This window comes from Eptesicus fuscus, chromosome 24 (genome assembly GCF_027574615.1).
Source record: "Eptesicus fuscus isolate TK198812 chromosome 24, DD_ASM_mEF_20220401, whole genome shotgun sequence".
Lineage (NCBI taxonomy): Eukaryota > Metazoa > Chordata > Mammalia > Chiroptera > Vespertilionidae > Eptesicus > Eptesicus fuscus.
Genome location: NC_072496.1, coordinates 1354338 through 1370329, shown reverse-complemented (window position 1 = coordinate 1370329; position 15992 = coordinate 1354338). Strand labels below are relative to the sequence as shown.

The following is a 15992-nucleotide window of genomic DNA, read 5'->3' as shown; positions in this document are numbered from 1 at the left end:
CATTATCGGCCAGGCCTCCTTATCTCTCTCGCTGTCACTTTATAACAGGGTCCCCTTATCAGCCCGCACGGGGTCATGTGACCTCCGCGAGCCAACGGGAAGTTGCCCTCCGTCTGATCAGACACCGTCCTGAAGCTGGCTCCGCGGTTTACAGCGGGTCACGAAGGATGGAAAAAGGACAGAGTCCAGGGGAGGGCGGGCTTGGAACTTTCTGAATTCCTGGACTCTTTTTTTTTTTTTTTTGCTTTTTTTTTATTTTTTATGACTTTCACTGCGGGTCGCCGTGTTCTCCCCCAAGGCTACGCCGTTTGACAAGCCGTGCCTCTGCCGCCGCTGCTCAATGATTCCTGCTCTGAGCCGACGGACCGACCGCCTGTCACTTCGCAGAGAATGTGCTCTCACTCGGACCGTGCGGACTCACAGGAACCGCTGAGGCATGGACGTGCGCCTGCGGGTAAGTGGGCATCGCGCTACGGGGTCATCGGTGCAGGACTCTGCTCTCACGGTCACACACGTGACTTAATCTCACGGATGTCGTTGGTGTTACAAGTCACTGCTTTTCCTGCTGTGTCCGTCAAAAGCACACAAGCCCATGTATACGCGGAGTGGCCAGATGATGATGATCTCTGAACGCATAATCACCTGGCCACTCAGTGTGTGTATACATAGAGGCCCGGTGCATGAATTCGTGCATGGGTGGGGTCCGGCCAGCCTGGCCAGGGGGAGGGGACATGGGCGGCTGGCCGGCCTGCCTGCTGGTCAAACTCCTGGTCGAGGGGACAATCTGCATATTAGCCTTTTATTCTATAGGATAGACACTGCGTGGCCAGATGATGATGCGTTCAGAGATCATCATCATCTGGCCACTCCGTGTAGATCACCCATTTATCTTCCCTGAAGTTCAAAAAAAAAAAAAGCAAGTGGATATTTCAAATATTGTGTTTTATACCCACTGTTTTTGGGGTCGCCTTCTATTCGCCTAAAACCGGCCCCGGGGGAAATGTATATCCATTTCACCCCTAATATTTTCTGATACTTTTTTTGTTTTCATCCGAAATAACAAGCTGAAATCGTAACAACTCGAGACAAAGTAACCATATGGAGCGCTCCGTGGTCCATCACACTTTGCGGGAGAGCTTTCCAACGTTCGTGAGGCTTCAAGCCTCACACAGTAGGGCATCTCGTTCACGGCCCACACTATATAAAAAGTGTTTTTCTGGCAAATAAAATTCATGCAAAAAAAAACACCACTATTATCATTCGTTACGGATGAGAAGGGAATGGGCTCTGTCTTCATTTTTTTTTTCCAAGACAATGACCACGTCTTGTTTTTGTAAGTAGAAGGGCAGAAAGCTAATGTTCATTTAAAGAGAAAGAGTCACAAACGCGCTGATGTCCCAGCAAGAATGCGTCCAATTAATCCTGAAAGAAAAGGGGGGGAAAAGGGACCCAGGGGAAGTGGGTCCAGAGGTCTGTCTGTCATGACTGAGTTCTTGGAAGGTGGTCTCTCTTCCCGCCCCGAGTTTGTGAGGCCCGGATGGAGCCTTTCCTGCGGCCCTCTGCTGGGCTTTCTCAGGGTGGGGTTCCCTGCGGACCCCAGGGCCTGTCCTGAGCGCGGAGTCCCAGTTCCCGGGGGACCAGGAGGAACCCCCAGGGCTGGGCTCTGCCGCTGGCTGGCGAGGTAACCGGCTGACCCGCTGCCTGCAGTGATTGCGGTTTTTATGGGCTCACTGCACCCTAAAGTGTGTCAATTGAGGAAATGGTTACCGAGGGAAAAAAGCGCCCTGCCCTTACGGACAAGAACACCGGGGCAGGGCACGCAGGGCGCACCGGGGGTGGATGGCTCTGCAGATAAAGGAAGCTGGGGGCGCAGGACCGGGCTGGCAGGGAGGCACGAAAGGATTCCCAATCGGTTGTGTGTGTGTGTGTGTGTCTCTCGACTCTCCCTCCAGGCGGCAGCCGCCAGGGGCGCAGCGCGGACTGGGCGTCGGGGACGCGGGCGGCGCGCGCACGGGCCAGGGCGCACGGGGACGCGCGTGGGGCGGGGGCGGGAAGGGGCCGGAGAAATCGCCCCCCGCGCGGCGCTCAGAGCTCGCGCGGATTCAACGGGGCCAGGAGTGGGAGCAGGCGCGCAGGCACTGCCCTCTGCTCCCGCGGGCCGCGCGGTGCGGTGGGGGTCGGTCCTGAGCGCCTGGAACCCCTGCCCGTCGGGAGGGAGGTCGGCTGGCTGCAGAGGCCGGGAACCCGCGGGACGTCCGCCTACCCGGAGAGACGGCTGGGGACTGAGCCTCCATAGAAAGCACCGAGGGAGGCGCTCAGCCAGTCGCCCCAGCACCTTCAACCTGCCCAGGCGCCTCCCTGCGCCGGATCCCGGATCCCATTCCCTGGTGTGGCAGCCCCACAGGCGGCCGTGAGACGCCCCTGTAGGCAGCCTCCTACCCCAGGGGCGGGCTGAGGGGACGATGGAACCGTGTGGGGCCATCAGACTGGACAGCTGGGTCCCAGGGGCTGACCCCCACCCCCAGGGCCTCCACCCAGGACCAGTTGGGGGGGGGGGGGGGCGGTTAAAGGACTTCTTTGTCGCCTCTCCTAAGAAACCCAGAGGGGTTTGGGCAGGAAGGGGGGGGGGGACAAAGGCTTGGCCCCTCCGCCCCGACACCAAGGCTAGGGTTACCTTGGGCTCCGCGTTGAACTTGAGCTGAGTCAGAGAAGGCTCCGACCTGGAGGCCGAGCCCTCTGGCCAGGGACGCGCCCCCAATCCAGAGCCGAGCACAGGATGAAGCCACTTCTGTGGGTGGCATGTCCTCGCTCTTCGCCTTCTTGGAACGAACACCTCCCTGAGGCCTGGCTAGTTTGGCTCAGCGGAGAGAGCCTGGGCCTGCGGACTGCAGGGTCCTGGGTTCAAATCCGGTCAAGAGCACATGCCCAGGTTTGCAGGCTCGATCCCTGGTCCTGGTCCGGGCGTGTGCCGGGGAGGTGGGGGGTGGCGGGGAGGAGAGGGCAACGGATGGATGTGTCTCTCTCACATCCATGTTTCTCCCGGTCTCTCCCCCTCCCTTCCACACTCTCTAAAAATCAATGGAAAAAATACCCTCAGGTGAGGATTAACGACAACAACAGAAAACTTCTCCGAGAAATCCAGTTAGCGGCAGGGAACCTCAGGAGTTTGGGGGGTGCGGGGCGGGCACTGTGGTTGGGGAACCCAGCCCCCCCCCCCTCCTCCCTAGAGGAGGTGAGATGCCGCGGGGGAGCTTGGGTAAGGCTGGGAGGACCATCGGACTGAAGGTGACGGGACACGGTCCTGGAGGATGCGTCTTTCTTAGACTTCCGGGACGCTGTTGGGTGTGTTTCTGTGTGATCGATGAGAAGAAACACTGAACGTTTCATCTTCAGATAATCTGGATACAGAGCAGTTTGAGGAGCGGTTTCAGCTGCGGCTGACGTCATTGGCCCACAGTTTCAGCTGGGGCTGACGTCATTGGCCCACAGTTCCCGCTGCGGCTGACGTCATTGGCCCGTGAGGCCTGCATGGGAACAGTCACCTCAGCAAGGACCTTGTCATCTTTGGTGACTGATTTCCTTCCGGTCAGTCTCCTTACAGAGAGATGAGTTTGGGGGACGCTAATGGGGGGGGAGAGAGAGAGAGAAGCAAAGGAGAGCTGGCCTGGACCCAGAGGGCCTTCCTGGCTCTGTCTGGCCCAGCTCTACAACTGACTTGTCAACCCCCTTTTACTGGGGAAGACAGCACCCGCGAGGCCCAGCGGCTTCCCGGGGCCCCTCGGCTGGTCGGGAGCGTGAACTGGGAACAGAAGCCAGGCGTCCCCAAACCCTCGCTCTGTCCCTGAGGGAGGACCACCTAGCCCCGGCTGATAGAAAGGAATGAGGATGTACACCCAGGGGGTGGCTCCAGAAAGGCATTTTGGGATTAAGGACGGTGCTGGGAAGGGATTCTCGGCCTCCCTTTTCTCATCCCCACAGGGGAAGTGAGGCTTAGATCTGGGTAGACCTCAGGCGGGCCCCAGGGTGGGGCCAGCAGGGTGGGACAGCCTGGGGGGGATGGAGTCTGGAGGAGGTTATCTTTGATATGTTTTTATTGATTTCAGAGAGAAGGAGGGAGGGGCGGGCGGGGAGAGAGAGAAACATCCATGAGGGAAAATCATGCATCAGCTGCCGCTCCTGCACACCCCTCACTAGGGATTGAGCCAGCAAGCCTGGCTTGTGCCCTTGACCTGAATGGAACCCGGGACCCTTCAGTCCGCAGGCCAGTGCTCTATCCACTGAGCCACACCGGCTAGGGCTACAGTGAACCGAGAGGAGAGAGAGAGAGAGAGCTGCAGAAGGCCACAACTTGGGCCAAACTCCCAAACCTCACCCTTCCCTCTGGGCAGGAGTGGGAGGTGGCCTGGGGAAGGGGTTCAGGGAGCCTGGATGGTGGGGTCACCTCGCGTTCCGCCCCAGGAAAGACGGGGCCGTGGCCTGTGGAGGTACCACCACAGCCCTGGGTGCCCCGACAGCGGCCCTGGGATGGGTCCTCAGAGCAGAAAGCGATACATTGTTTCTAAGCAGGCAGTTCTCACCACCCACATTCATGCCTTCACAGCCTCGGCGGATACAATGTTTCCAGGTGCGAGCTGAAATGTAACCCGTCTTTCCTTAGAACCCAGGGCCGGGATCCGGGATTCCCGGCGGGTGGGGAGCCAGGGCGCGCGGCTCGGGGCTGAACTTCGCTTTCCGAGGCAGGCCCAGGGGGAGGGGCGGGGTCACGGTGGCCCGGGGTCACGGTGGCCCGGGGTCACGGGCCTGATCAGCCGCCTCCTCTGGAGTTTCTGGTAGAGATTTTCTGAAGAAGAAGAAAGTTCCTTCTGGGGCTGAGAAGCAGACACGTGCTGGGAGGAAAGGAATTCATTCTCTGGTTTCTTCAAAACACCCAAACGCAGGCTCAAGGAGGCCTGAGGCATTGATTCCAAGGGTGCAGATTTGCAAGTGTGTAGGGGGGAGGGGGCTCCTTGCCAGGTTTCCCCCACTCCCCCCTCCCCGCCCCCAGGCACGCGGGGGCAGTGGGTCCCCCACTCCGGCCTCCGGGACCTGCGCTTGCTTGTCAGGCCCAGGAACCGTGAGCTAATTCCGAGGACCCTGGCCTGGGGGTCCCCTTGCAGCCGGCGCGTGGAGCTGGGGTGAAGGGCAGGTTGCTCAGGGCGCTGCGGGGCGGTAGGAGGTGGGGTGGTCCCCGCGGAGGGGCAGGAGGGGGTGCCTGACCCCTGGGCTGCAGCCCGCGGGCGTGGTTGCACCGGGCACGCGGCCCGCGGCGCTGCGCTGCGCGGGGTGAAATCTGCCAGGACCGCGCTTCCCCGCTCATCAAGGCTGCGGGGCCTCCCCGAGCCATCAGCCTCTGTAATTGCAACCGTCAATCAGCGCTCGCAGGCCGCGAGGCCCGCAAGGATGCGCCCCGGAGGCCCGTCACGTCGGGAAAGATGCGGGGGGCGCGGAGGGCAGGGAGGGGAGGTCGCCCCAGGCTGGGGGGCGGGGGGGGGGAGCGCAGGGAGGAGACTCAGAACCAGGGACAGTTCCCGCATCCGGTGGGCGGTGCCCCCCGCACCCCCACTCTGGCGTTTGTCATTCCAAACCAGTCGGTGCGTCTGTGGGTCGGCCCGGAGCGCCGCCAGCCTCGGCACGCAGACCACACGGGCCCGGGCCCCGGTTCAGCGGCCTCCCCGCCCCCACTGTGGCCTCCGCCCCCTGGACCCCCGGCCCCTCCGGTGACAGAGGCGTCCCAGGCCGCGCGGGCTCCCCTCCCCGACTCTCCTGGGGAGGAGGGGGCTCCTGGAGACGCCGGACTCCTCCCAGGCCCAGCGGGGGAGGAAGGGTGGGGAGGCGGCCAAATTGCAGGGTGGAGGGACTGGAGTGAGCAGTGGGGACGAGGGTGGGCAGCGGGGCTCCTGGGGCGCCCCGGGGCTGGGAGAAGGTGAGTGCGCCCTCGCCTCTCTGAGAGGCAGCCCAGTGGGAGACGCGCCGCTTCGGGGTGCGGGCTGTGGTTCCCAGAACAGCAAGATTCTCCCTGGGACCCCCCTGTCCCTTCTCGCCCCTGCGTCTTTTCCTTTTTGCCACCTTTCTATCCATTTCAGAGAGGAAGGGAGAGGGGGAGAGAGCTGGAAACATCCAGGATGAGAGAGAATCCTTGATCGGCTGCCTCCTGCACCGCCCCCTACTGGGCATCCAGCCCACAACCCTGCGACCTTCGGGTTCATAGGTCAAAGTGCAACCCCTGAGCCACACCTGGCGGGTGAGGCACGTTCTTCATTCACTGCGACCTTCAAGCCACCGGGAGCCTGCAACCCGGGCCTGGGCTCCACGAGGAGCGGGTTGGCAGGCTCAGCTGAGACTCGGGAACATCGGAGCCTCTTCAACGTCCCGAATTTTGGCAACTCCAGCCCGTTCCCCTTTCGAACTAGCGGCCAGCCACCCCCCCCCCCACCACCACCCAGTTTAATGTTCCTATGAAACCTGAGCCGTGACAAGTCAGTGCAGAGGGCCACGCATCGGGAGGGGGGGTACAGGTGAGCACCCCATTCCTATCAAAGTAGTTGGTGCAGAACAGGGAGTGGGGTAGACCTCAGCCCGCCCCCCCCCCACACCCACACACACACACACACCCAGGCAGGTGGTCTCCATGCCATTCACTTACAATCCATTCAGGTCTTTTGAAATTCAAATGCACCCCCTGTGGCAGGGACTCCGGTGAAGACTCGCCTCGCCTCCCTGCAGACACCCTCCGGGCATCTCAGCGGAGTCCGTCCGAAACTGGAGGGAAATGCCTTTTCTCTCCTTGGGATGAGATCTGAAAGCTTGTAACACGTGGCTGGGCGGGTGGCCGGGGAGGCGGCCTAAGGGATGGGGCTTTGCAACTTTGTAGCAAGTGCGGGCCTCCTGGCCTCCTGCGCCGGTCCCACCAGAGACACCAGAAGGAACCAGGAAAGTCCCGCCTGGCCTGCGAGGCTCAGTGGTTGAGCGTCAAGCGTAGGCCTAGGAACCAGGAGGTCACGGGTCAGGGCCCAGGCCCGGGTTGCAGGCTCCATCCTCAATGGGGGGCCGTGCAGGAGGCAGCCGATCCACGCTTCTCTCTCATCATGGATGCTTAGCTCTCTCTCTCTCTCTCTCTCCCTCTCCCATCCTCTCTGAAATCAATTTTTTAAAAAATATTTTTAGAACATTAAAGAAAAAGGAAAGTCCAGACGGACGAGTGCGTTCCCCGAAACTTAGGGCGCGCGTCGCCAAGATCGTCCCGGGTTGGGGAGGGGAGAGGGGGGGCGTCTTGAAGTGACGGAGGGACCGGGAGAGAGAGGAGAGATGGGCGGCTGCCCCTCTAATTCCCCGCAAGTGAGTGAACCCTCGGCGAGGCGGCTGTCCCGAGGGCTCGGCCACGCCACGGCGCCCGGGGCCCACGCGGGCTGCGTGCCTCGTGGAGCCGGCAGACCCAGCTTGGCAAAGGGCAGTCCACTGACTCCCACCTCTTTCCCCCAGGTGCTTGCAATGGGCGTGTAGGCTCCTCCCGGCTCAGCCCCGCACCCGCCGCGCACGCCAGGGCGCACCCCCACCCCACCCCACCCCCCTCCTCTCCTCGGCTGCCAGCCCCTCGGCTCCAGCTCCAGCCGCCGCCGCCCCAGCTCCAGCCGCTGCCGCGCTCAGGCAGAGGTCGCCGCTCGCCCGCGTAAGACCCGGAAGCCTCCGGTCCCCCGCCCCAGGCCAGGGCGCGGGGGGAGGGGGCGGGGGAGGGGGCGAGGCGCGGTGCCGAGGTTGGGGCGGGCGCGGGGACCGGGGCGTGTGCGCCGCCTCCCCATTGGCTGGCGCCAGGGGTCCGACCCGAGTCCGGAACCCGCGTCCCTAGTCGCTGTCACCAGCCCTCACCCCAGCCTCCCCGGCCCGGGCCCCGCTCACCTCCCTTCTCCGCCGGTCCCCGCTCTCCCCGCCGGCACGGTCCGCCTCGGGGCTGCCCCGGGCGGCCCTGGGACCCGCGGGAGGCGGGCGGGAGGCCGGAGAGCGAGGCTGCAACTTGGCGCTCCTCACTCGCCACTGCTCGCGCCGGGGAGCAGGAGGGGCAGGGGCGGGGAGACGAGCCGCGAGCAGCCAGAGTCGCTGCCGATCCCGAGCCCGCGGCGCACGGAGGTGGGAGCCGCCGAGAGCGAGTCGTCCCGCAGCAGCGACAGCGGCCCCGCCGCCGCCTGCGCCCCGCGCCCCGAGCTCGGCTGGTCCGGATCCGCTCCCCGGGCAGCTGCGCCCTCATCGCCGCCGCCGCCGCCGCCTCCGCCCTCGCGGAGCCGAGCCCGCGCGCGCCCGGGCGCCGTCTCCACCGCCTCTCCGGCCCTCTGCCTCCTCCTCGCGGCTCGGAGGCGGCGGGAAGCGGCGGGGCTGGCCGGGGCGCAGGGGTCCGGACTCGCAGCCCCGGAGGCGGCGGAGGCTCGCGCCTGCGAGCGGACCCCTCCGGACGCTCCTGCCTTCTCCCCGCCGGACCCGGATCTGCGCGGCAGCAGCGCCCAGGTGCGGGGCTTCCCGACGCGCACGCCGAGCGCCGAGCCCCGCGCGCGGCCGCCTGGACATGCTGCCCAAAGTGGAGACGGAAGCGCTGGGACTGGCGCGGGCGCATGGGGACCAGGGGCAGATGCCGGAAAACATGCAAGGTAAGCGGGCTCCCGCGGCCACGGCGCCCGGACTCCCCGCGCCTTGGGGGTGACCGGTCCCGGGCGCGCGCGGGCGGCAGGCCGCCTCCCCGGCCACCAAAGTTTATGGCTCTGGAACCGGGCGAGGCGGACGCTTTGCCAGCGATGCCTCCCGGGCCGCTCGATTCTAACCGGGAAGAGAGAAGCTTCGAGCTCTCCGACCACCCGAGCGGCGGCTTCGGGCTGACGGAGGTGGGGGGGGGGAGGGTCCCATCGAAAGCCGAGCCGGTGCCCCGTCCCCGGGACCCGTGGGGAGGGACCAGCGCGCTCAGGTGGAGAACACTGTGCTCGGGGAAAAGTCACCCCCAGGAGGAGCAGGGGACCCCGCAAGGCTTGTCTTCGGGGTTAGAATGCAGAGGGGCACCCCCAGGCCCAGGTGCGCGCCCCGGGAACCGGGCGCGTTGGGAAGAGCGGGCAGAGCTGCGGAAGCAAACGCAGCCCCGTGCTCCGCGCGGGTCCTGCCCGGGGAGTTGCGGTGGGGGGGCGGGAGGCGGGGGGAGACCGCGTATCTTCGCCGCAGCCCGGAGCGGGGCACGGGGTACGGGGGGGGGGGGTCCTGCGTGGGTCCCCGGCTCCCGGTCGCCAACAAACACTGCCTCGCGCGGGCCGTGTCTTCGCCGTTTTCCCAAGTCGCCAGGCCGGCTCCGGCCGCGCCAAGCCCCGGAGAAGTTGGCCGCGGCGGCCCTGGGCCCGGAGGGAACAATGCGAGGAAGAGTCGCCGGCGCCCCTCCATCCTCCGCGCCCCGTCTTCCCGCGCGCGGATGTGCGGGCCGGCGACCCCAGCGCGCTTCCTGCCGCCCCGGGCGTGAGCGGCCTGGGAAGGGCCGGGCGGGACGGGAGCAGAGTTCAGCGCCGGTTGGCGCCGCTCGGCCTCCGGGGCCTGACGGTGCCCGGCCGCGCGGGGGGGACCGGGGTGGCGGCGGAGAGGCGCGCGGCAGGCCTGCGGGTGGTGACCGCTCCGCGACCCTCCAGGGAGCGCTGTGGGGGGGGCTGCAGGGGAACCCGGTTGGCCCAAACAGGCCTTTCCTGCTGGTTTCCGGGGTCCCCGCTCGGTGGGGAAGTGGGGGCGCGGCGCGGCGAAGGCGAGCGGGGACCCTCCGCCGCCCGCTGCCGCAGAGAGGAGCCTCGGGGCGCCCGCGGGGCCCGCGCCATTCTCGGGGCGCGGAGGGAAGTTTCCGCTCCTGGTCCCGGCCCGGTGCGTTCCCGAGGGACCCGCGGAGAGACGGGAGGGAAACCCCGGGGTCACGTTTCCTCCTTGAAGTTGGAGAGGGGCGTCCTCGGGAGAAAGTTGGCTCCCCCGGCGCCCCGGGCTCCCCCGAAGCCGCCTGGGAGCGCCGCTCCGTTCGGGAGGAGCTTTGGGGACGGGGAGCCCCGTGCCCAGGTTTGACCTCTGGTCTCGGCCGGGAATGCGCCGCAGCCCGCGCCGCGGGGAGAGCCGGCTGCTGGGTCCCCAGACCGCGCCGCGCGCTCCACTTAGGGGGAGACTCCTCCGCGGGCTTCCGAGGCCCCGCCGGCCCCTCCGCTCTTTCAAGACGGGGACTCCCTTCCCCGAGTGCCCGGCGGGGGCCGCACCCGAGACACCCGCGGGCCGGCCCCGCGTGGCGGGCACAGCGGCGCCTCTCTCCGCGCGGCCTCCACGTTGGCCTTTTCTGTTCTAAGGGGGGGTGTCCCCGCCCCAGCGCCGGCCCTCTCGGTGCAGGATCCCCGAGTCCCCTGGACCCCGCGGCCTCCCCGCGCCCCGTAGGCGCCGCGAAGTCAGAGTAAACTTTGTTGGCGGTCGGGGAGCTGGAAGGACAGACTGGGGGACGGCGCCCTTTCCTCCCGTCCCCAAAACATTGGGCACGAGCTGCCGGAGAGACGGGGCCACAATCCCCCAACCCCCCAACCTCCCCAACCCCCCAGCCCAACACCGAGGCGCGGCCCCTGAGGGAGCCCGGCGTCTGGTTCTGCGGGAACCCCTTCCCCCCAAGTCCCCTCCCAAACTCTGCCTGCCTCCGGCTTCAGCCCGGGTGCTGGGCTCCGAGTCCGCGGGACGGGGCGCCCGCCACCAGCGCCGCAGGGACACCCCCTCCCCAAGGCCCTATGCTGGGCCCGCAGACTCCTTACAGGGATTTTTAAAAAGAACTTTACTTAAAAGGGAGAAAGAAAGAAAGAAAAAAAAAACACCCCAAGAGCAAGTCCCGGGCGGGAAGCCCCGGGTGACAGAGTGGCCAGCGCTCCGGGACGGGGGCCGGCGGCAACTCCTTCCTTTTCGGTAAACAAATCAGGAAACTTCTGCCCGCTCCCCGGCTCCCCATCCCCCCTCCACCCCGCCCCCCGCAAAACGCCACTGATTAACTTAAAACAAACGGAGTGGGTGTTTGCGTGGCGGTGGGAGCGGAGGTTGAGCAACCGGCGAACGGGCGAGTGCGCCCCGGGCGTTCACAGGGCGCTGCCCCGAGCGCGCGCGGCGGCGGCGGCGGCGGCGGTGGTGGCCGGGCTGCGCGACCCGTCCGTCCCCGCCGCGTGGACGTGGAGTCTCGGGAAGGGACCGGACCAGGTACCATCTGGGACCCCCTCGGGCCACTGCCCTGGGGCACACGGACCTCGCTCCACGCGGACGCGCTCGGCGGGGCTGCGTCCCCGGGAGGCGGGCCCCGATCCGCGCCGGGCGGCCCGGTTTCGGTTGAACTTCAACCCGGGGCGATCTCGGGGGCGGGGATGGCGGAAAAGCTGTGAAGTTGGGACGTTCAGGAGCCCCTCCGCTGTGTCTCTTTTCCCTTTTATTTTCACTTTGTTTCCTCCGGGCTGGCTTCCCTTCTTCCCCCTTTCCACTTGCGCAGGCGGGTTTGCAAAAGTGCGGAGTCGAAACAAAGTATCGGGAGTGGAAACAAAGTATCGGGAGTGGAAACAAAGTATCGGGAGTGGAAACAAAGTATCCGGATCGAGAGAGGGCCTTTCGGCTTCTTCCTGGCCCGGCCCGGAGCCTGGGGAGCCTGGGGGAAGGGGGCCTCGGACCCGGGGTCCAGGCTGGAGCGTCTCAGCCGCGGGCCTGGTCCCGGGGCCGCCCCTCCCGCGAGGTGCCAGCGGCAAACTTCCTCTGAGAGAGAGTGGGGGTGCAGGGGGTGCGTTCCTCTGTCCCTGGGGCAAAGGTGACACGCTGGGGACTTTGAAAGGCGTTTCACAGAAATCCCGAGCGGTTTCTTCCGGCGGCGGCGGCGGCGGCGGCTCCCGCTCCCAGTCGGAGTGGTGGCTTTGCAGGCTTTTTGGGTGCGCAGGGTTGGGGGTTGGGGGGTGTCAGGGCTGAAATGTTTCACAGGAGACTTGGGGAGTTCTTTTTAAAATTTTAAAAATATATATATATACTTTTTTTTTTCTTTTTAAAGATGTTGGGCTTTCTCGCTGTCCAGTAGTTCTGGAAGGAAGTCCTGGGCACAACCTATTTTCACGTCGTCTCTTTCCCGGGTGGACTTTGCCCGCCTTTCCCTGCGGGGTGGGGGGGGGACACGGAAGCGACCTGGGAAACTCACCGGGGGCCCGCGTGCCCCTGTCTCTTCTCTTCCCTTCCAGTGTCTCAGTTTAAGATGGTGAATTACTCCTACGACGAGGACCTGGAGGAGCTGTGTCCCGTGTGCGGAGACAAGGTGTCCGGCTACCACTACGGGCTCCTCACCTGCGAGAGCTGCAAGGTGGGACCCTCCGAGCCCCAGCAAAACCCCCGGGGTGGCTTCTTCCGGCGACCGGGGGCCAGGCTGTCTTTTATTTTTATTTTAAGACTCAATTTAAAAAAAAAAAGAGAGAGAGAGAAAGAGAGAGAGAGAGAGAGCGTCCTAGGGAGATGATTCTTAGAAATACGTGTCTCCTTTAATGCGAAGGGCAGAGAAATGGATGGTGTTTGGAAAACTTGGCCCGTTTCATGGCTTTACGATGGTTTATGATGCCGCTGCCCGGAGGAGCCTCCTATGGCGGCGGCGATCAGCCCCCAGATATTGATTCCCCGTGACTTATCTGTATTTAAAGCGCCGCCGTGCTCTGGGGGAGCCGCCGTGACAAAGTGGCGCCCGAATACCTTGTAGCTGAGCGAGCCTTTTCGCCCGCCGCCGCCGCCGCAGGGCCGGGCATTCATTACCCACAGACATAAACGTCTACCTTCCCTGATTTACTCCCCAAATAATTGTGTGTGTGTGTGTGGGGGATTCCTGGGAATTTATATCGCGAGGAGCCACAGGCCGGGTCTTCCCCGCGTCCGATAGAGTCGTTGTCGTGAACACGGGACCCGCTGGAGTGGGAGGAAGGCGCGGGCCCCAGGTATCACGCGGTTGCTAACGTGAACGAGACATGAAGGGCTTGTCTCCGATCCCGTCTGTATCTTCCCAGTGATACTCGCTGTTTTCCAACTTTTTTTTTTTTTTTTTAAAGCAGGGAGCTGGGTACAATGACTTCAGCCCCTGCCAGGAAAAAAAAAAAAAAAAACACCTTTGCTTCTCCATCACAAAGTAGGATTGTCTCACTCGGTGGCCAGGAGCACAGACAGAAAGACCAAAGCCGCCCGGTGCTCCACGACAAAGCCACGCTCTCGGCGGCCGGACTAATTTTTGGGGCGAAACCCCAGGCGCGCACACACACGGTCTTGTGTGCAGCCTCGGGGCTCTGCTCTCTGCGCCTTCCCATTCGTTTCATATTTTTTTTCTTCCTTTTTTTAAAAAAAACAGAGTTTCTCATGCTGGAACGCATTCCAGTGGAATTAGGAACATTTTCCCCATTTTTTTTTTTTTTTTTTACTCCTCAAATCCTTTTGCTTTTAACGACCTTGTGTTGACATTGGGGAGAGATCTGAGCTGTTCTGAGAGTCAGGTTTTCCACTGGCCTTTTTTTTTTTTTTTTTTGCAGCCGCTTGTCCCTGAAATTGTACCAGGCACCCTAAGAACCTCTCTCTGGACTTGGGCGTTCAGGGGTGGGGGGTGGGGTGTGGGGAGGGGAAAAGCCCTGGCCCATAGTGAAGGTGCTTTCCTCTGACCCTTGAGATGAAATGGTGTGTATGTAGCCAAACTCCCCCCCCCCCACGATGGGCTGTCGGGCTTCGGGAATAGACCCCCCCCCCCAGGCCAGCGGGAACCTCCTGGGCTTGCGGGGGAGGGCCGGCCTCGTGAAACTGGAAAACAAAACCGCAGCCCCTCAGAAGGGCTCCCGTGGTACAAGGAGTCCCTGGCGCGTGGGGAGGACAGGGGTCGGGGGACAGGCGGGCGATGGATCGATGACGCGTGTCCCCGTGTCCCGTCTCCCAGGGGTTCTTCAAGCGCACGGTCCAGAACAATAAGAGGTACACGTGTATCGAGAACCAGAGCTGCCAGATCGACAAAACCCAGAGGAAGCGCTGTCCGTACTGCCGGTTCCAGAAATGCCTGAGCGTGGGCATGAAGCTGGAAGGTAAGACCCCCTCCGTCCCCGCGGCGGCCCGTCCGCGCTCCCGGGGCCTAGCGTGGGACGCCGCGTGGCGCTCCCAGCCGAGGGACATCGTTCTCCTGGTCTCCGAACACGGCGGACAGGGATGTCCGACTTCACGTGGCGTCCGCTTTGGGCATAGTCTGTGTTTCATTATGGCCCCTGTCAAATCCACCCAGAAAAAAAGAAAAGTTAATATCAAGAGTTGTGGGCCTCGCCCCTCCGCGCCGCCCCCCCCATTTTATTTTTATTTTTTTAATATATTTTATTGATTTTTTTACAGAGAGGAAGGAGAGGGATAGAGAGTTAGAAACATCGATGAGAGAGAAACATCGACCAGCTGCCTCCTGCACACCCCCTACTGGGGATGTGCCCGCAACCAAGATCCATGCCCTTGACCGGAATCGAACCCGGGACCCTTCAGTCTGCAGGCCGACGCTCCATCCACTGAGCCACACCGGCCAGGGCCCCCCCATTTTGTTTTTGTTAGTTTGGGGAGTAGCTGCCTTTGACCCTAAAAATAAAAGCAGGGTAGATGAAAGGAAGACTCAAACCATTCAACTGAGAACAAGTAAAAATAATGTGGGAAAAACTCCTTTTCTTACGTTTTCAAATCAGAATGTCCTTGTAAGAGTTTGATTGGAATCTTTTCTTTCTAAATACATTTTTATTGATTGCAGAGAGGAAGGGAGAGGGAGAGAGAGAGAAACATCCATGATGCAAGAGAATCACGGATCGGCTGCCTCCTGCACGCCCCACACTGGGGATCGGGCCCGCAACCTGGGCCTGTGCCCTGACCGAGAATCGAACCGTGACCTCCTGGTTCATAGGTCAACCCTCCACCGCGGAGCCACGCCGGCCAGAATGGAATTTTTTTTTTTTTTTTAAATAGGCATGCTTGCCGTAAGTGTAACAACCAATTACGTGATTCCCGAGCAGGGATTAACCCCTTCTACTTGTCAAAAGGACTTTGTCAGGCAAGGTGTCAGTTTGGATATTGTGGGAAAGCGCTTTTTAGGGTAATGACGGAGCCTGCAAAATGGAATCTAAAAAAAAAAAAAAAAGTTGAGAAGCAAGAAGCATGAAAAACACTGAACTCCTAGACAGGAGGCCCGAGCCTGCTTTCTTAAAGGCCTCGTGGCACTTGACGTCGAGAGAGCGGAGCCCGGCTGACCGTGTGCACATGGGCGGGCGGCAGAGTGAACATGTGGCCGCTACACATGATGTGCAGTTCACGCATGTGGTGGCGTGTCGCCGGTCCTCACTCTCTCGCCTACTGACGTCCCACAGAGGAAGTGCGTGACAGATAAAGGAGTGAGCCGTACGTATCACTGGCATGTGCCAAGCACTAGTGGGTTTTTTTGTGTTTGTGCTTTTTTAAAAAATAGATTTTGCCCTCCCTGGTTTGGCTCAGTGGACAGAGCGTTGGCCTGGGGACTGAAGGGTCCTGGGTTCGATTCCCGGTCAAGGGCACACGCCTGGGTTGCAGTCTCGACCCCCCCAGTGCGGGGGTCATGCAGGAGGCAGCTGATCCATGATTCTCTCTCATCATGGATGTTTCTGTCTCTCTACCCCTCTCCCTTTCTCTCTGCAATCAATAAAAACGTTTTTAAAAAATAGATTTTATAGATTTGGAGAGGGAAAGAGAGAGAGAAGCGTCCACGTGAGAATGAAACATCCATCCATCGGCGGCCTCCTGCACGCCCCCCACTGGGGGATCGAGCCCACAACCCCCGGCGTGTGCCCTGACCGGGAATCGAACCGTGACCTCCTGGTGCAGAGGTCAACGCTCAGCCCCCGAGCCACGCCGCCGGCCGGGCCGATGTGTTTTTCTAAACAAAAGAAAAAGGTCGTGTCCCT

The 15992-nt window shown here is 62.7% G+C and overlaps 1 protein-coding gene across 1 annotated transcript in view; it reads left to right on the top strand.

Annotated features, from left to right (window-relative positions):
• Positions 1-390: 390 nt before the first annotated feature.
• The window catches only part of NR5A2 (nuclear receptor subfamily 5 group A member 2), a 62690-nt gene continuing 47088 nt past the window's right edge, over positions 391-15992 (top strand). The window contains 5 exon segments of the mRNA XM_054713022.1: positions 391-454; positions 8533-8558; positions 8561-8672; positions 12261-12379; positions 13976-14117. Of these exon segments, the coding sequence (XP_054568997.1) occupies positions 391-454; positions 8533-8558; positions 8561-8672; positions 12261-12379; positions 13976-14117 (463 nt within the window).